Genomic DNA, 21609 nt, shown 5'->3' on the forward strand with positions numbered 1-21609 from the left:
ATTTCTATTATAAATATAAGCATGTTCTTGTTTCTTCATTTAATGATTTTAATGCTTCTGATTATTGCTTACTGAGAATTAACTACAGAAGCTAAGACTAATATACTAATTAATTTATCCCAAACATATTTTCATGTGTTTTGGTAAAACTAAAATATTAAGTCAGATAAAAAAAGTTAAGTCAGAGGGGCTGGAGAGATAGCATGGAGTAAGTCATTTGCCTTGCATGCAGTAGGACAGTGGTTTGAATCTCAGCATCCCATATGGTCTGCTGAGCCTGCCAGAAGAGATTTCTGAGTGTAGTAGAGCCAGGAGTAACCCCTGAGTGCTGCTGAGTGTGTGACTCCCCAAAAAAAACCAAACAAAAAAATTAAGTCAGAAAGAAACCTGAGATAAAGTATCTAATGTCTAATATCTATAAGATATCTAATACTCTTCTTCAATATTTTGGTTTTCTGAGAAGAAAGTATGGGTGTAACAGAGTTTTTAGCTTCTCTTTCTATTTCAAGCAGATCAACTCCAAGTTAATTTATTTTATCCATTGAAATAACATGTTGGTTAATTTTCAGTCAGATACAGTACCCCGAAGCCCAAGGAATTAAATATTTGAAAGCTACTATTAAATCTCACTCTTTAACTTAAAGAGATTAAGAACTTCAGGTTTAAAAAAAAACCGCTTCTAAATAATTTGCCAAAGGTCACAAATATGTAATCAGAATTAACATTAGAAGGCAATTTTTAACTTAGTTCATTGTATATCTTTCTTTGCAATTATGATATTTGTAGATTGTTTCAGTGAAAATTCATTTGATCATTTCTTCATGTGCACTTGATTTTGTATTAGTATTATGATTTAGTCTGGTTAGTGAACTACTGAAAAATGTGATGGAATGAGAACTATGATATCCATTTATATAACAAGACTCATATTTTTTTGTTTTGTTTCATTTGCTACTGGAAATCCTTTGGTACTACATAAAAAGAAATTTTCCTCTATGAGACTACTTGTTCACAGAATCCCCCATTGTGGTTCTGGTTCATAAGTAAATTTAGCTAGTACCACATGAAGCAGATATGCTTTCTTATGGGAGGTTAGAGCATAAACTCATCAGCAAATAATTTGTTGCTGTAAATCACCATATTGGGGATTATATAATATATGTACTCAGGTACATATATTATAATATATATAAGCTCATATTAAGAGCAGGTAATTTGAGAAGTGATATCAGTTGCCATAGGCCAAAGGAATATGTGAGTTATAGGCAGCAAATAGAAGATTCAGGAAGTATTGATGAGCAATTTCCATAAGCAATTGGGGCTCACTTGCACAAGGAATATATAGGGGTTGTCTTAGAATTCACCTGTTTTCCAACAAAGGTGCAAAAAATGAATTATTGTCCACAAAATTTTTGTGTCATAGCCGGCAGTGCTCAGGGGTTACTCCTGGCTCTTCGCTCAGAATTGCTCTTGGTAGGCACAGGGGACCATATGGGTTGCTAGATTTCTAACCACCATCCGTCCTGGATCAGCTTCGTGCAAGGTAAATGCCCTGCTGTGCTATCTCTCTGGCCCCTATTTTCCACAAATTTTGACATCATTTGCGAAGAGCTTCATCTTTACGTATGAGCAGTTGTTTCTTGCTTTATTCATGTGAAATCTGACCATCCTTGTGTGTTTAGAGAGTGTGTTTTATGGAGAAAGCCATAGTTTCCCTGAAAAACATTTGTCTAATGGTATGGCTAAATGCCAAAGAGGGGCAGGGGATAATTCGTAGGGCTGGAACACATACTTTGCTCAGGAATCTGAATAACAACTCCAGTACTGCATGAATCCCTAGCATCACAACCCTTCTAGCACCAAAATAATGTCTGGTGTTGCTCTAGTGACTTTTAGCACTGCTAGGCCTAAGCAAATGCTACATTACCAGGCACTATCAGTGAACTCTCAAATAACACCAGGTAGGTAATTACTGTATGTGATCCCTAAGCACAGACCCTCCTCAAACTATGAGATATTTTTGTGATGTACAAGGGGAGATGATAGTTTGGAAAGCCTCTTTTATTGTGTGAAAAATTGGAAAGAAGTTTGAGAAAACATGCACGCTGCTAAAAGGGAATGATGGGAGGTGGTGCAATGAACCCAGTAAAATGTCTGAGATTCTAAAATAATCACAATTAGTTTTGCCTCTTCTATTTCATGTATAGGATATATGGAAGAAACCCTTTATCCAGAAACGACTTCTTGTTATATGATTATTCTATATGTTTTTCTGATTTCAGCCAATTAAATTATTTGTGTTTTAAAATGAAAAAAAAAAAACAAATAATGGTTTTGGGAGGGGATGGTTCACTAAGTGGTACTTAGAAGATCAAAGACCACTTCTACTGATAAATAACCACTGAGCTGTCTCCCTAGCCTGCATGTGTTGTTTAATTAATATATCTTAAGACATAGAACCTTTATTTCAATGAATTTGTACGTTATTATGAATTTATTTTTGGACTTTTGTGGCAGAAAGTCTGGCACTGTGAATTACTTAGAATCTTACCCATGAACATTTTGCTAGTTGAAAAATGTATGTACACACATGTGATTGTCCTTGGCTTTCACTTTCAGACTCAGCACCATTAGGAAATGAATATTTTTTGTGAAACGGAAAGGCATGTAACATAAAGCTTTTGAAAAACACTTTTACTTCAACTGATGCATTTTGATTATTATTTGTGATTAAATGGATAGCTGTTCTTTATCTTTGATGAAAATAATAATTACTGTTGAGTTATTTAAGGTTCATCATCTAAGTGTGATTTTATTTAAATAGCCTACTCTCAATATTTTAATTTTAGTCTCTTCATGCAAGAGAGAAATGAGGTTTCTTTATTCCTGTTAATAATGCAACAAATTTTGATCAAATAATTATCTTCCCTGAATTTTTCTAATGATACTGCCATGACTCAAATACTTTTCTCAGAATTAAAGTAATCAATTGAACAACTAATGATAAATGTGCCTAGAGTTCTTTTTGACAGGAAAATTTTTATTCCAAAATTAGATTTGTATTTGAATAGGATAGAATAAAAATAATGTTCTGTCAGACTTTCTTTTGTTATATTAGTTGAGAAATTTGAATTTAGGTTAGATATAATAAAGATCTTAAATGGGATCTTTTTTAGTATATTCTAATATACAGTGAAATGTATAGCATTAAATAAGATACATATAACAAAAAGTAATACTGAACTTACATGTGCTAATTCATATACATCACAGTTTATAGCACAACACATTACATAAATATAGAAAAGACACAAGCTAACCCTCAATTTGTTTTCAAAATTGTATAAAAATGTTAATGTTCTTATTGAAGTGACTCATTTTCTTGGCATCTAATTAGCCTACTAAATAATTTTTTCATTCACTGAGTACTTAAATATTAGGCCATTAGCAGTGGTGTTTGTATTATAGTATTTTACTTTACCTTAGGTTTGAGGGTATTTATTCATTTTATTTCTGACTCATTGGCTATTCTCAGGGATCTCTCATAGCAGTTCTTGAGAGACCATATGTGGAACTAGGGAATGAAACTGAGTTAGCTGCACACAAGGCAAGCACAAGTACAAGGTACACAAGTACCTCCTGTACTGTCCTTCTGACCCAGGGCTAAAAAATTTTCTCATATCATGGAAAATTTTAAAATGGTGATCTTGAAATCGAAAAGCTAGCATAGATAAATGCCTACCAGAAAAGATGCTTTTAGGTAAATGTCATAACACTGTGGTATGGAAGTATTAATTGAACATGATTTTTTTCTATTTTTATAAGATTTTATTGATTTATTTATTTTCTATTTTTATAAGCTTTATTTTTTTGTTTGTTTTTTGGGTCACACCAGCAATGCTCAGGGGTTACTCCTGGCTCTGCTCAGAAATTGCTCCTGGCAGTCTAAGGGGACCATATGGGATGCCGGGATTCAAACCACCGTCCTTCTGCATGCAAGGCAAAGGTCTTACCTCCATGCTATCTCTCCAGTCTGATAAGGTTTATTTTTAAAAATAAATTTTAATTGAATCACCATGAGATAAAACAGTTACAACGTTGTTCATGATTGAGCTTCAGCCATACAGTATACAACACCGTTCATTAGTGCACATTTCTCACCACAAAGTACCCCATTTTCCTTCTAATCCCCTACCCTCTCCCCTATCACCCTTTGTGAAAGATATTTTTCTTCTCTCCCCCTCTGCCTTTTTCTTTCCTTTTAGATACTGTGGTTTACAGTATTGTTACTGAAGAGGTATATATCATGTATAATCAAATTACCTTCTTTCAGCATCCAGTTCTTGTCACAGATAATCATTTACAACTATCATTGTCCTAGTATTCCCTTCTCTACCCTAACTGTAATCCCCTGCTATTAGTGACAGGTTTCCTACCATGAACTGGACTTCCTTGACTTTGTTGTTATTGTACGACCTTGTCTCTTTTATACAGTACATACAAATTGAGAAGTATTCAAGATTGCTTTTCCAAACAAAACAAAACTATTAGAATTTATGTCATCCTCTCAAAAATAATATCTTTATTTATTTTCTAGAACCAGATGCGTCCATTGCAGTTCCTTTACAGTTTTTTCCTCTCAGTGCTGGACGCTACCCATGTGAAATTTTATTAAAATCTAAGTATGATGTACGAATCTTTCAAATAGAAGGTGTTGTGGATGAAGAACGGGCCGAAGGTAGATTTGAATTTCAAACACGTGCATTTGAAGCCATCACCCAGAATATTCCAGTAGTAAGTTCAACATGTTTTGGTACTTTCCTTCATTCCCACTGCTTGCTGCTATCTCCCTTGCGTTTTCCAAATAGTTGCTGATATTGAATTGCATTATTTATGAACCAATTGTTGTTTCAAATAGATGTAAATTTTATTCCTAAATGTGAATGCTATGGTATTACTAACCTCATACATTACTCCTGAATCCTGCTTAAAAATTAACTTGATGAGGCCGGTGAGGTGGCGCTAGAGTTAAGGTATCTGCCTTGCAAGCACTAGCCAAGGAAGGACCGTGGTTCAATCCCCCGGCGTCCCATGTGGTCCCCCCAAGCCAGGGGAAATTTCTGAGTGCTTAGCCAGGAGTAACCCCTGAGCATCAAATGGATGTGGCCCCCCCCCCAAAAAAAATTAACCTGAATGTCCTTAACCTACTATCAAAGTTCTACTTGAATGTTCTTCTTCCTGGTCCCACTAAGTAGAGTTCTTCAAATCACACTCTGTTCCAAATTCTGAACCCAAGTCTGCCATGTGCAAGGCAAATGCCCTACCAGCTTTACTATTGCTCTACCCCTGGAAATATTCTCTTTTTTTTTCACATTTTATGTGATATATATCTATCCCCTGATTTTTTTCATCCCCACACTGTCTTTCATTATTCTTATATACCACAGATGAGTGAGGTTATTCTAAGTTTATCCTTCTTACTCTGATTAATTTCACTTTGCATAATACTATCCCTGTCCATCCATGTATAAGCAAATTTCATGACTTCATTTGTCCTAATGGCTGCATAGTATTCCATTGTGTAGAGATGCCACCGTTTCTTTAACTACTCATTTGTTGTTGGGCACCTGGGTTGCTTTCAGATCCTAACTACTGTAAATAGTGCTGTGATGAACATAGGAGTGCAGAGGGCATTTTTGTAATGTTTTGTTGTTGTTGTTGTTGTTGTTCCTAGGGTATCTCCTACGAGTAGTATTGCTGATGGAGACATTATTTTTAATTTCTTTTTTCTTTTTTTGGTTTTTGGGTCATACCCAGCAGTGATCAGTGGCTACTACTCCTGGCCCTGCACTCAGAAGTCGCTCCTGGCAGGCTTGGGGGATTATCTAGGATGCCAGGGTTCAAACCAGGGTCCATCCTGTGTCGGCCGCATGCAAGGCAAATGCCTTATGATTATACTATTGCTCTGCCCCCTATTTTTAATATCTTTTTGGGTGTCATACCTGGAAGTGCTCAGGGGTTACTCCTGGCTCTGTATTTAGAAATCATTCCTGATTGTGCTCTGGGGACCAATGGGATGCCAGGAATTGACTAGGGTCAGCTGCATGCAAAGCAAATGCTTTAATAGCTATACTAATGCTCCAGCCCATTTGAAACATTGTTAATAAATATTGTTGACTTTCAAATGTTGCAATTTTAAAGAAGAAATTAAAATGGTCATATATAATCTTAATAATTGTAATATTATATATGATTAGTATAATTTTATTTTTAAATTACCAAGTAATATGTAGATCTGTTTTTATCAATGTAATTCTTCTGACAATTTTCTGCCTTTTTTAATGCTTTAGATTAATAGGTCAGATAAAGATTGGAAATGTCGAGCTGAAATACAAGGAGATTGGTTTTCTGGACCTTCTGTTATACATATTGAATCGCAGAAAATAAAAGACTATCCTCTTACATTCAAGCCTATTTTGGAATGTGAAATCATGGTATGAACACATTGATTATACCCCCTGATATGAATGTTTTAAGAAGACAATATATAATGTGAACTTATATAATTTATGATAAGTCTTTTGCTATGAGATTATAATTTCCATGAATTTGACCACTAGTGTTCACTCTGCTTGAAATTTTACTGAATATTTTAATTTAAAGGGTAAATGTTCTGAATGTAACTATTGACTATAATATTTAGATTGAGGTTATTTATAAATAACTTCCTTTTTAATGTAAAAGCATTGGTCCTTTTGAATTTATTCATTTTTGAAGTTGGTAATTCATGAAACATTTTCTTTTCTATAGTTTCCTCTTTGGGCTGGACATGACAGTGCTCAGCATCTTTCCTTCATTCATTGTTCTGTTATTGCTCCTGGTTATGCTTTGGGAGACCTGTAGTGCCAGGAATTGAGACTGACTTCCCACATACAAAGAAAACATGGACTTTAGACTTTTGAACTGGCTCTATGGCACCAGAAAATATTTTTTAAACATATTGATTTGTCAAAAATATAAGTACACTTACATTTTATAGTTGAAATTGCTATGGTTTAAAGATAATGGAGATAATTCAAATGTTTTTTTCTAAAGGCAGTTACATTTTCATTCAGTAGATGTATTTACACAGGAAAAGGAAAAGTCAGTGACCTTCACCTACTTGAAATATCATTTCATTAATCAGGTTCAAGAAGAATAGGATAGCAGGTGTTGTTTGACAAATAACTATGACTCCTGCAGAGCTGATATTTGTCTGATTTGTTACAGGGAAAACTTATTTTAATAAATGAAGTAGATACTTCAGAACATGTATTTGAAATAAAAGGGGTTGCAAAATCACCGCTGCCTACAGAAAAACTCTTTGTGGACTGTCGAGTGGGGAATGAAATAAGAAGAACCATAACGGTGCCCAATTATACAAAAACTGCCCTAACATATAAGGTAAGGTTTTATTGTATTTTTAATTTTAAGTTCCATATTGAATTATATGAAAATCAAAACATATTCAGCTTGATGAAGATGAATCAAATAAGATGGTTAAGATTATACTTTTTATAAATCTATCAGCTCCTAAAGTTTATTTAACTATTTATCAATTAATGTATAGTTATGAAACATTTAAAATCTACTTGTGGTTTGGAAGGATAGTACAATATTAGGACACTTGCCTTGCATATAGCTGACTTGGATTCAATCCCCAGCACCCAACATATTTCCTTAACCCTGCCAGGAGTGATTCATTAAAGCATAATCAGGAGAAAGCTCTGAGTACTTTTGATTATGGACCCAGAACCATTCAAACAAAAATTCTGCTTGGGTAACATGCAGTTTCACATGAGAATCTTGTACAAAATAATAAAACAACTTTTTAAAAAAAATTTTAGAAACAGATTTTGAAATTTTAATCTGAACTTTCTATAACATTCAAAATTTTAGATCATCCTGTCATTTACTAGTGTGAATGGTAAAGGAAATGCAGAACCATGTACTTATACATTCATATTTTATGAATTTTTACTTGTTCCTCATTTGATTTAATTCAAATCGAAACTAAAAATGCCTCCTTCTATCCTTATCTGTGAAGTGTCCTATGCCCAGTTGAATCATTCAAAGGAGCTTAAACTGTCTCTTCAGTTTAAGAGAATATGACAGAAATTTAGAAATCATCTGAACTTTCCAGCTCTTTTTTTATTTTCTTTTCATTCTTTTTTTTTTTTGCTATTTCTGGAAATTGTGCACTTCAATTTTTTTCTTTTCTTACTGTATTGCAGAGTAAATATTATAATTAAAATCTTACCTTGTTATTCCCCTGCGAATACTCTTCAACATCATTTCTTAAATTCAGAATCAGGCCAGGCAGTTTTCACTGTCATCCAGTCAAGTGCCCCTATTTATTTAGTCCCCTCTTTAATCCCCCTGCTTAGTCCTCCCTTGTTTAGTTCCTCCCTTTGCCACTACTCCAGCAACACTAAGGAATATGTGTAAAATATTTTCTTTGGTTACTGTCTGGAAATCACTTCCCAAGTCCTTATCTTTCTTTTTTTATTGTTTTCCTTTTTTTAAAATTATGAATCTTTATTTAAACACCATGATTACAAGCATAATTGTAGTTGGGTTTTTCTCATAAAAAGAACAACCCCCTTCACCAGTGCAACATTCCTACTACCTGCCCCCTCCCTCCTTTTCAACCCTGACAAGCTTCTCACATTCATTAAGATTGTCATGATAGTTGTTACTGTAGCTATTTCTCTAACTGCACTCACCACTCTTTGTGGTGAGCTTCAGATTGTGAGCTGTTCCTTCTGGCCCTAATCTGTATTGTCTCTGGGCATTATTGCAATAATGTCCTTAATTTCTCTTAGAACCCATAGATGAATGAGACTATTCTATGTCTAGCTCTCTCCCTCTAACTTATTTCACTCAACATAATAGATTCCATGTACATTCACGTATAGGAAATTCATCTTCCTGATGGCTGCATAATATTCCAATGTGTATTTGTACTACAGTTTCTTTAGCCATTCATCCATTGAAGTGCATCTTGGTTGATTCCATAATCTGGCTATTGTAAATAGTGCTGCAATGAATACAGGTGTGATGAAGGGATTTTCAAAAAGTTTGTCAAAGAAGAAATACAAATGGCCAAAAGGCACATGAAAAAATGCTCACATCACTAATCATCAGGGATATGTAAATCAAAACAACTATGTGTTGTACATGAAAACATTTCCATAAGATTATTCTTTACCCGTTGTCCCACCTTGACCATCCAGGTGGGGGCGCAGTTCAGAGCGGAATAAATAGTTTGGGAGCGAGGTTTTCGGGGTCTTTTGGGAGAGTTTGCTGGATGGCTCTAGGTGTTTTTTGGAGCTAGCAGCTGGCTGACAAAGGACTCTCTTCACCCAACATTATACCCCTTAACCCTCCTGTCTGTGTGGATTATTTGCTGTGGATAAATATTACCAAGATCTCCCTCCAAAAGGGGAGAAAGGGATGGGAATCAATTTCTCATTCTGGGAACTCTTTGAAGATACACAAATAACAAATAAAGGAGTAAACGGGACCCCAAACTATGATGTACCATCTCAAGCCACAGAGACTGGCACACATCAGAAAGAACAAGAACAATCATTTCTGGCAGGGATGTGGAGAGAAAGGACCTCTTATTCACTGCTGGTGGGAATGCCGTCTAGTCAAGCTTTTAAGGAAAACAATATGAAGATTCCTCAAAACCCAGGAAATTGAGCTCCCATATGATCCAGCTATACCACTCCTAGGGATATACCCTATACAAAAATACAATTCAAAAATCCCTTTCTCACACCTTATCTTTCATTTCTTTATTTCTACCTTTTTTTTTTCATTCAAGTTCAGCCTTTGATACCACTTCACTATAATGTTTTTCTATCCCTTTAAACTCAGGTTAGAATCCTGCCACTCTTTTTCCACTTCTTGCCATCTTTCCTACTAGATTATATTTCTATTAATAATTACTTCTGCCAGCACTGAATTGTGAGGCAAATAACATTTTTCCCATCAATAATTTTATATTAAACAAAAACTATGGTATTCAGCCATAATACGTGTTCAAGGATGGTTTAATAAGGAGTTAAAAACATAACTGGTGTCTTTTGAAGGGGGGTTGGGCCACACTTGGTGACACTCGGGGGTTATTCCTGGCTATGTGTTATGAAATAGCTCCTGGCTTGGAGAACCATATGGGACTCCGGGTGATTGAACCGTGCTCCATCCTAGGCTAGTGTGCATAAGGTAGATGCCTTTCCACTTGTGCCACCGCTTTGTCCCCTTAATTGGTGTCTTAAATGAAGATGAAAGGGAATAAAGAGAGTGGAGGAAAATCATGATTGTAATTCTACTGATACATAAAGAAAAAATTTCATTATGCCTTCTCCTCTTCCAGTATTTAATTATGACCCAACTTCAGAGTTTGATGAAAACAAGTTAAAGGAAAATAAATAGATTTATAACTTATAAATTCATTTTATAACTCTGCCTTATTTCATTTAAAGCAGAGCTGTCTATAGGCTTTAACCATTTTTCTTTAGAATAAATGTGTTTTAAAACATAGACCTTAAGAATAGTAATAATGTTTTATTAAGTATATCAAATTAAATATTAGGCTGGAACAAGATTATTCTTATAAAGAGTAATAATTGAAGTTTGTGTTTCTATCCTTTTAATATCAGACTAATGCGGAAGAATCGAGTCATTTTACTTTCAGACTGTTGAGTTTTACAGCTGTTCTTTCTGTGAACAATTGTAATCAATTTCATGTTCATTTAATTAATGGTAATTATTTCGTTAAAATAATAAAAAGTGCATTTGTGGTTGACACAGTCTCTTTATCCCTATATTCTAATGGCTCCAACAAGTTAAAATAAAACAGAAGTATACTTAAGATCTAAGAAATATTAATTCCTAGAATTCATATAAATATTACCTTTCTTTATTTGAAAATTAAGATTTTCTCAGTTGATGCATGCTACTGGCCAGTAGCATGATATTTAGCTTAATGTTTGTATTTCAACATAAATTCTGTTGAGGAATAATTAAAACACTGCTAGGGAGAAAGGTTGATCTTAGAAACCTATTGTCTAGAGTTCAGATTCATTGTGTTTTCTTTCACCATTGAAATACTTCTGATTCTCCCTCTTCATTCTGTAAAATAAAGTTGATTGGGGTACTCAGGATGATTCACAGTATCTCTCATCATTATTTAAGTTTCTCTTTCTTGGATTATTTTCTTTAATATAGAAATAGTCTCAGGGCTAGAGTAACAGAACTTTAGGTGAGTTCTTGCACTTGTCTGGCCCAAGTTGAATATTCAACATCACATATAGTTCTCTGAGCCTTGCCAGGAGTAATCCCTGATCACAGAGTCAGGTGTAAACCCTAATACCAGCTGGTAGAAGGGAGAGAGGGTTAGAGGGAAGGAGGGAGGAAAGGACTAGAGAGGCCAGAGAGATAGTACAGCAGATAGGACACTTGCCTTGAAGCAGCAGGTGTGGGTTTTATCGTTGATACCCATATGGTCCCTTGAGCCTGACCACAGTGATTCCTGAGCACAGAATCAGGAGTAAGCCCAGACCACTGCTAGTGGGAGGGAGGAAGGGAGGGAGGGAAGGAGGAAGGAAAGAGAAAGGAAGGAAAGGAGGGAGGGAGAAGGGAGGGGGAAGGGAAGGAGGAAGTGGTGGGGATAGGAAAACATTTTTCATTTATTTTAAAATAATGTTTATTGTGATAAAGGTGATTTAAGACTCTTTCACAGTAATATTTAAGGTACATAGTGACAATGAATCAGGGCCATTCCCACCACCGGTGTTGTCTTCCCTCCATCTCTGTACCCAGCATGCATCCCATATCTCCCTCATTTGCCCCCCAGACTGCTAGTGTAACTGTGCCCCTCTGTGCATAGCTTGTTGTAGATTGGGTATTGATTATTTTGTCATTGACTTTGAGTTTGGTGTATAACCCAGAGAGATAGCATGGAAGTAGAGTGTTTGCCTTGCATGCAGAAGGATAATGGTTCGAATCCAAGCCTGCCAGAAGCAATTTCTGAGCATAGAGCCAGGAGTAACCCCTGAGCACTGCTGGGTATGACCAAAAAAATATGTCTGGTCATTTTTTATTTCCACTCAATATTCATAGGACTGTTAGGTCCTGGTATGCTCCATCCCCCCCCCCAATTTATGAGACAGAAAAAGATGATTCAAGTTATGTGGTTCTGTTGTAAAAAAAATAACTGGGAGGATTCTATCTAGATGTTATAAATATCTATTTAAAAGAAGAAAGGGAAAAAAGAGGAAAAGCAAGACAAAACAAAAACAAACAAAAACAACAAGCAACTACAATAAAAAGCACCCAGCTACTAAAAATAAACACCATCCATTCCAATCTTTAAAACAATAACAGTTCTGAAACTAGCAATATTTCAAACAAGGGAAGTTAGATTGACTGGGGCTTTCCTCATAATTCCTGTCCTCAGTACCTTGTTAACAATTTAGCACCAGCAAAGTATTGTCATTACTTGACTAGTTTCAGATCTGGCTCTAATGGAAAGGTCCAGTCCTTAGGACATTTGCGAGATATATTTAGCAATAATAATTTAACACTAAAGTTGCCAAAGGCAGTGCTTAGTGGGCCTTATGTGGGCCAGGAATTTTCACTGGGCTCAGCAATATGCGTGGGAAAGTCTTCTTGTGCTATTTCTCAGACCGCTTTCCATTTTTAGCTCTAATTTGATTTCATTCTTGTAGGAAAAAACATATATATGCTCTTTAAAAGTAAAAATCAGCCCTTAAAATGAAGTTTCTTAATGGTCCCAAGACTTGATCTAACTTGACAGTTTTTCATGGTGCTAAGACATTCTAGGAATTCAGAAAAATCCAATGACTTAATGGTGAAACACTAATTTTACCTAATAAAGTTAATAAAAATAAAACAAAACTAGAATTTTTACTCTTGCTGCATCTACTCAACATTGAAGCAAGAAAAGTAGTTAGTGAAAAAGTTAAAAGACCTTCAGATGGAAAAGAAATCAGACTATTTCTGTTTACCAGATATGCTTTATAAATGGAAAATTAAAAGGCATTTATGGACAGTACTGTTAGCACTAACAAGTTCAGAAGATTTGTAGAATTTAAAGGCAATAAGTGAAAATCAGTAGTATATCTATTTAGTCCCATATAAAATTAATCATAATAATAACAAAAATAAAATGCTTTAGAATTAGTTGAGAAGACAATAATTACAATAATACTTCTATAATGAAAACTTTGAAATATTGTTGAAGATAAATTTAAAATAAGTGGAAGGATATTCAGTGCTGTGGATAAGAAGAAATATTGGTATTGTGGATTAATTACCTAAATATATTGCACACAACATAGTTTGTCAATATCCAAGCTCACTATTTTTTAAAGAATGCAGAATTTCATAAGGTAATACTGAAATTCATATAGGCAATCAAGAGACACAGAACAACCACAGTGATCTCATGAAATAAGAAATAATATCTGTTGATTCTCAATCCCTAATTGAAAAATTGCAAACCACCTAACAAAGCTAGAATATAAAAGAAAAATTTGTGCTGGTATAAAATAGACATGTTAATGAATGCAAAAGAATAATACACTGTCTAGAAATATACTAATTCAATATGTTTCTGAATTAATAAAAGTTTTCTACTGTTCAATAGGAAAGTAACAAAAATACAGCTTTCAAAAAGCAGTGTTTGCATATATATTACTTTAATGGGGTTATATATGTGGACAATAAGCACATGAAAATATAGACATATTATTAATCATAAGGGAAATTAAATTAAAATTATATTAAACTACCAATGAGATACATCTTCACATTTACAGAAGACTACATATGATTCATTTGCTCTAAATATTTAATGTAATAGTCAATTCTATAGAGACACAGGATTAATTTTTAGACTCTCGGGTTTATGCAATATGATCCCTCAGAAAGCTACAAATGTACTAGAACTAGCAAGGAAGTTTAAAAGGATTGCTGTGAAATGCTATTTACATTTTCTTTATGTGCTATATTAATATAGTTTTAGAAGTTTATTGAAATGATTTGTCTTTTGTTCATCAAATTACACAAAGAAAAAGTGAGTATGTCTTGTACAAGATAAACAGATCTTAAGTATCTTGCTATAAGTAGTTAACAGAAAAGAAATCATTCCCTTTGTTCTATTTTTATATGTCTCAAATTTTCTTCTCTTGAAGTGTTTTCTGGTTTATTGTCATTTAAAAGCACTAGCTTAAATGGGAGCATTTAAATGATAATTTGGGAGTTGTTTTTTCTGTGTTTTCAATTGTTTCACACTAATTTCCTGTGAATGACAGTATTTTCTAAATCTTGGTTTTGATTTCTCTTTTCCAGGTTGTTTCAGATCTTTCAATGGTGTGGGGAGCTCCATTCATCACTGTAGAAGCTAACAGTAAGGTTCCATATGCTCTGCACATAAAACCTAAGAAAAGCGGTAAATTTACAGGTAACAAAACATAAATAATTACTAACTACAATACCAGAATGGAAATAGTGAAAGCAAATTCAGATGCAAGTTACTTTTCCCATTTCTAATTAATGATCCAGAGGGAAATTCAGCTGTGTATCTCAGTTAATAGTTCTAAATGATTCAAGCATTGTGAAAAGCATTTTTTATTTTTTGCAGTATATCTTCTTAGCAATGTATTTGAATTGTTCCATGGTATAAATTCCTCACATTGCAAATATTTAGTTAAGGATATCACAACGTATAGTTGTGTTACTCCTTTCACACAATTATTGCAGCTATTGAACCAGCTAACAGTTTACTGGTATAGATTAAAAATAAAAATTTAATTCAAGTGTTGGGTGAGGCCTGCCCAGGCACCATATTTCGAAACCCTCAGGTGACAGGTCTGATGAAGAAGGGTAGTAGCAACAGAGAAATAATACACAGCAGTCAGAAAAGATATTTATTGGAGTCAGCTCACTATTCCTCACAGTTTTTCTCTACCTTGAATCTCCCTGCCATCTGTTTTCTTTGCCAAGCTCTACCTGACCTGTGCTCCTAAACCATGTCTTTTTCCTGTGCTCCTTATCCCATGTGACCTTTTTCTCCCCCAAAGTCAATACTTTTTCTATATTATCCAGAATCCCACCCACCAGGGTGAGAAAGGCCCTGTAATCCAGGTGTGGTTTTACATACCAAAAGAAGAGTTTAGGAAAACAAGAAGTTGGGGGAATGGCTTTGTTAGGCTTTTACTTACGTTTGCTTTAAAACTGGGATATAGGAATGCCTGTTCATAGGACCAGACATTATATAACCACACAATATATCAAAACAGATTAAAGATTTTGATATGCATGTTTTCTTTCTTTGTTTTTTTTTAATAAGCAAATTGCCCTGATGGTTCTGAACCATCTTCTTGCCATCTTCTTGGTTTGCAATGAATATATGTCCTTTTATAGGCTTTGAAAATGAGTGGCGAAAATTGATAGAAAAATAACAAGCTGGAGCTTAGAGGCCATGACTCAATAATGAAATAAGATGCCCTATTTGGAAAGGGGTGGCCAGCGTAATAGTACAACAGGTTGGGCATTTGCTTTGAACATGGCCTAATCCAGTTTGATTCCTGGCACCCCATATCATCCCCTGAGCCCACCAGGAGTGACCCCTCAGCACAGAGTCAGGAGGAAACGCTGAATACCTCTAGTTGTGACTCAAAACAAAAACAAACAGAAAATGTTCCTGTCTGGTAGAAAATGAAACACTTTATAGTGATTTATTTTATGTTTATATTATGAAATTATTATAGACTTTAAAAATTTTACTAAATGCAACTTAATCACTATTGTATATGGGACTGAAAGCACACAGGTTTTGTTGGTTTATTCCTTTATTTTTATTATGATCCATCATGATTTGTAGTACTATTACTGATAGAGTTTCATTCTTACAGCATTACAACACCACAACCTCCACAAGAATAAATTCTTCCTGCACCATTGTCTAAGATCCTCCCCACCCCCAAATAAAACTACCTCAGTTTCCTTGACTTCTATAGACCATTTCCCATGTTCTGTTGCCCTTGGCCATTTGTTATGAAGATTTAATGTCAATCAATCACTGCTTTGATTTTCTATTCCAATAATAAAACATAAATTCTTACTGAAGTGAAAATAAAGTCATCTTCCACAATAGGTATATGAATGTCATTAATATCAATGTAATTTTTTTCTGTTGTCTATGCTTTTTCTTTTCTTTTCTTTATTTTTGTATTTTGGGCCACACCTGGTGCCACTCAGGGGTTACTCCTGGCTATGTGCTCAAGAATCATTCCTGGCTTGGCAGACCATATGGGATGCCCAGGGATGGAACTGTGGTCTGTCCTAGGTTAGTGCATGCAAGGCAAATGCCTTACTGTTTGTGCCACCGCTCCAGCCCCAGTATCTATGGTTTCTCTTTCTCATTGCCAAGCTTTTTTAGAGGAAGGGAAGGAAGAAGGGAGGGAGGGAAGGAGAAAGTGAAGGAGAGAAGGAAGGGAGAAGGGAAAAGAAGGGAGTAAAGGAAGGGAGGGAGGGAGGAAGAAATGAAGGAAGGAAGGTAGAGAGGGAAGATGGAATGGAGGGAGGGAGGAAGGAGTAGAGGGAGGGAGGGAGGGAGGGAAGAAGGAAGGAGGGGAGGGAGTGAGGAAGGAAGAGAGGGAGGGAGGAAGGGAGGAGGAAGGAAGGAACAAAGGGAGGGAGGTAGGGAGGGAAGAAGGAAGGAAGGTAGGGAGGGAGGGAGGAAGGCAGGAATGGAGGGAGGAAGGAAGGAAGGAGGGTAGGGAGGAAGGAAGGAATGGAGGAAGGGAGGGAAAGGGGGAGGGTTGGAGGGAGGGTGGGAAGGAGGGAGGGAGGAAGGAAGGAAGGAAGGAAGGAAGGAAGGAAGGAAGGAAGGAAGGAAGGAAGGAAGGAAGGAAGGAAGGAAGAGAGGGAGGAGGGATGAAGCAAGGAAAAAAGCGAGGAGGGTGAGAGGAAAAAGGCAGAAAGGCTCAGCTAAACTACTATTTATTTTACTATTAAAATTAAGAGTTTAAAAGAAAAGAGAGAATATGCTGCTGAATAACATGATACAAATGTGTCTGCAGTATTGTATTTCTTTAACTGCTGATGAGCCACAGAATATTGTTTGAGACAATATGCCTTCCGCTCTTTGCTTTTGGTACCCGAAAATGGAAAAGTTACAAAAGAAGGTTAAAAGGAAAAACTGAACTGAAAAAGAATTGGCAGAGGTTCTCCTTAGGGCTTTCATCTTTAGTCTTGATTCTCAAATTTTATCAGTCTGTGTTGATTTTAAATAAACAAAGTTAAATTTATCATGCATAGCAGAGCAAATGCTTGTTTAAAAACTTTTTGACAGAATTAATGTGCCTCCAAGACATTCACAAGTTGATAAAAGCCCACCGGTACAGAAAGTTTCCTTAACAGTATTCCTCATTAGCAATAGGAGTGATGGAGCATGAAGCTAGGGAGGGAGGCTGTGGGGGATGGGGGAACCAAGTGCAGAGGGCCAAGACCTTGTCATATTTTACTGTTGCCATGGAAACTTGCCTGAGGAAGTTTTCCAAGGGTAAAACTGTTTAATGAGCAGTGAGCAGTGTCTGACTGATTTTTCTATTTTTCTCCATGAAACCCTATTTATTCTGTGATATATTTGGTGAGACTTAGAAATGACTTTTGCCCTATTTTTTCAGGCAAATAGATAGACCTTTGTCACTTGCTGCCCAGGTGACTTTCCACCATTTACCTTACCTTTTTCGTACACCAAGTGGCTCAATATTTTAGAAGTTCAAAAGAGTTAATTAGATCATCCCTTAAGTTTATTAATGAACTTAAAGAAGAAAATGAATAGGAAGCATTTAGCTTAAACCGATGACATTTTTTCCATTATTTAAAAATATCACTAGTTTATTTTTCCTGTGAAAATAGCAACTTAAAATTACTACATTGGTCTTTATATTTGAGTCTGATGCTTACATTTTGCACGATAATTGAAAATTAGAGAAAAATATAACTTTGATTTTCAAATTCCAGTATAAAGAAAATAACATATAGTAAGAAATGTTTATTTAAGAGATATTTTTGAAAAATTAGCTACTGAGTAATTAGAAGGATAAATTCAATTTGTCTAAATGAAACCTTTTGACAATATAATAGTTATGACGATTATTCAGATTAGTTTTTTTTTTCACAATACTCTTCAAATAAACTGAAAATCTCCATTAGGTCAAGAACTGTGTATCTGGAAGTGGAGCTGTTTTGCTTAATTAATTTCCATTATAATAATAATTTTTTAAAGTATCTTGAATGTTTTCTTATCACTAACAAATTCAAACAGTAACAATAGCTTCTGTCTGTTTATATTTGCTCTTTTGGATTAATTTTAGTCTGAACAGAAACATTTTGAAATAAAGTAATCACTGTACATAAAGAATGGAGTAAAGTTATCATCTTTTGAAATATCTGGTCTTGTTATATACTTGATTTTTTGGATAATAAATTTAATCCTTATAATTCTTTATAGCTATAAGCATTTGACAACTTTCCCTTTCTACAGATGCAATTAATTAAAATTAAAGCTGTCGTGGAAAAATACCATTGTTTAGAAATATAATTAAAAGTACATTGTCAACCAAATTTTTATCACTAGTAAAAATATGCATAAATTAGTAGCAATACTCGATGATCCATTTTTAACTTTTATAATGTTTTAATTGAATCATTGTGAGATACACAGTTACAAAATTGTTCATAATTGGGTTTCAGCTATACAATAACCAATACCGTTCACCAGTGCACATTTCCTGCTACCAGTGTCCCCAGTTACTCTTCTGTCTTCCCTCTGCCATCTTCCCTGCTTGCTTCTGGAGCAGACATTTTTCTTTTCTCTCTGCAATTTTTTTCCTTTTAGACACTGTTTTACAGTATTGTTACTGAAAGGGTATTATGCATATCACTTTATCTCCTGTCTTGCCTGGAGTGTTATTTCCAACTCTCACTGCCATTGTGATACCCTCTCTGCCCTAACTGCTTTCCTCCACTATTAGTGACAAGCTTCCTACCTTAAACTAGTCTTTCTTGACCTCATTAATTTGTTTATGGATATTAATTTCATATTATCTTTTTATATGCCATAGATGAATGTAATCATTCTATGTCTATGCATCTCCCTCTGCTTCATATTGTTCAGCTAACACTATCCCCATATACATCCATATATAAGCAAATGTCATGACTTCCTTTTTCCTAAGAGCTACACTGTATTATACTTAATCCAGTCATCTGTTCTTGCCACTTAGTTTATTTCCAAAATCTGCTATTATGAATAGTTATGAATAGTGGTACAATGTACAAAGGACTGCAGAGGGCTTTTCTGTATTGTGTTTTTGAGCCCCTGTGGGTTTATTCCTAGAAGTGATATTGCTGGATCAGATAGGAGCTCAATTTACAGTTTTTTGAGGAATATCCATATTATTTTTCAAAAAGACTGGACCAGTCTACATTCCCAGCAGCAGTGAATGAGTCTTTCTCCCACATCTGTGCCAGAACTGATTGTTCTTTTTCTTTGTGATGTGTGTCAGTCTCTGTGGCATGAGATGGTATGTTCTTATTTTGATTTTCCTATTTCTAATGATAAATGGTGCCTTTTGAACATCTTTATTTCTTCGCAGAGGAAGTTTCTGTTAGTTTTTTTTTTTTCATTTTTGAACAGGGTTAACTTTTATTTTCTTGTTAAGCTCTAGTAGACCCTTATATAACTTAGATGTTTATTCCTTGTCAGGTAGTTATTAAATAAGTTGTTACACACATTCTGTGTGCAGTTTTTGTATACTAGTCACCATTTCCTGTGACTAAGCTTATTAATAAGAAGCTTATTAGTTTAATGTAGTCCCATTTCTTTATCTTTGCTTCCACTTCCTTGATCAGTGGTGTTTTGTCCTTGAAGATTCATTTTTAAAAAGTGTTTTTCAAGGGGTAAGGCACTTGCCTTTTATTCCACTGAGTCCAGTTTGAATTTCCAGCACCATTTATGTTCCCCTGTGTACTTTGAGGCATCATGCCTGAGTTCAGAGTTGAGGACTCATATTGTAGAACCCAAACCAATAAATAAATATACACTTTCTTTCATTTGAAATGTAAGATGCAAAATAATTTAATTTCTTCATACATTTCAATCTTTTGAGATACCATATTTGTCGGCATATAAGACGACCCTTCAACCCATGAAAAACTTCCTAAAAGTCGGGAGTCATATTATATGCTGGTATATGGCATGCTGAAACTTGTTCCAGCTTCAGAGACGAGTGATCGGCACCCCTCTTACTTTTAAGACTTTTAGGAAGTTTTTCATGGGTTGAAGGGTCGTCTTATATGCCAGCAAATATGGTGATTTTTTTACTCTGGACTATACTATATTTTATATAATGTATCTTATTAAAATGATGCAGGTATTTGATTATTATTATAAGTATCTCTTTTATTATATAAAAATAATTAAAATGTTTGTACTATTAGAGAGTATCACGATCAAGGCATTTGCCTGACTTGACCTTAACCTGTGTTCAATCACTGGCAGCACCAGATGTGGCTTTCGATGCCCCTAATACCTCTTGAAGAAATATTATGTTTATTTTGTATATAAAGGGGTTAAAATTCAGAATGTTTACTTTGAATTATTCAGAGGATATTGTAGTATTTGCAATATTGCTTAGATGTTATTCATTACACACTTGTGTTGAGTTATTTAAAGAATGATTTTATTTAACTGAATTTTTTCTTATTTTCTTTTAAAATTGCTCATAATTAGTGTATAAAAAGTCAGAATTTGATTTTATACATTGTATATTGGCTGAACACATTTTTAGACCAAACGGATTGATTTCTTGGTTGAATATTTTGGTGAATTGTAAGGTTTTTACATAGAGAGCCAGTCATCTGTGAACAGAGATCATTTCAGTTCTTTTTATTCCCAGTTTGAATATCTTAACTCCTGTTTTATCACATAATTATTCTAACTAGAATTTCCAGTGGTACATTGAGTAGAATGGACAAAACCAGCCGTCCTTGTCTTTGTCATGGTATAAGAGAAAACATTTTCAGTCATTTACCATAAACTGTGGTGATAGTGGAAGATGTTCATGGGTTGCCATTAGCAACTTTAGGAAATTCACTTATATTCAAGTTTATTGAATGCTTTTATTATATGAAATTCTTGTGAGTTTTGTCCAATACTTTGTATTCATCAAATTAGGTGATTGTGCATTTAGTTCTTTGTTCTATTAATGTGTTATATTACATTGGTTAAATCTAGTATATTGAATGAAGTCTCTTCATTTATTTGTTATTAAAATGAATCCCACTTAATCATCAGTAACATTTTAATATGATACTTAATTTACTTTCATAGCAATTTATTGATAATTTTTGCATGTAGTTCTAAAGGTATATTTGATTTTAGGGATATTTTTCTCATCCATTCATTTTTTATATCAGAGAAAAAGCTGGCTTCCTAGAATGAAGAAGTTTTTTCCTATCTCT

General features: G+C 34.7%; 1 protein-coding gene across 1 annotated transcript in view; it reads left to right on the forward strand.

The window, feature by feature from the left end:
* CFAP47 (cilia and flagella associated protein 47) overlaps positions 1–21609 on the forward strand; it is a 433368-nt gene that overhangs the window by 284868 nt on the left and 126891 nt on the right. The window contains exons 47-50 of the mRNA XM_049766890.1: positions 4598–4794; positions 6351–6494; positions 7270–7443; positions 14425–14536. Of these exons, the coding sequence (XP_049622847.1) occupies positions 4598–4794; positions 6351–6494; positions 7270–7443; positions 14425–14536 (627 nt within the window). The remainder of the gene's footprint in view (positions 1–4597; positions 4795–6350; positions 6495–7269; positions 7444–14424; positions 14537–21609) is intronic.

Source organism: Suncus etruscus, chromosome X (assembly GCF_024139225.1).
Source record: "Suncus etruscus isolate mSunEtr1 chromosome X, mSunEtr1.pri.cur, whole genome shotgun sequence".
Lineage (NCBI taxonomy): Eukaryota > Metazoa > Chordata > Mammalia > Eulipotyphla > Soricidae > Suncus > Suncus etruscus.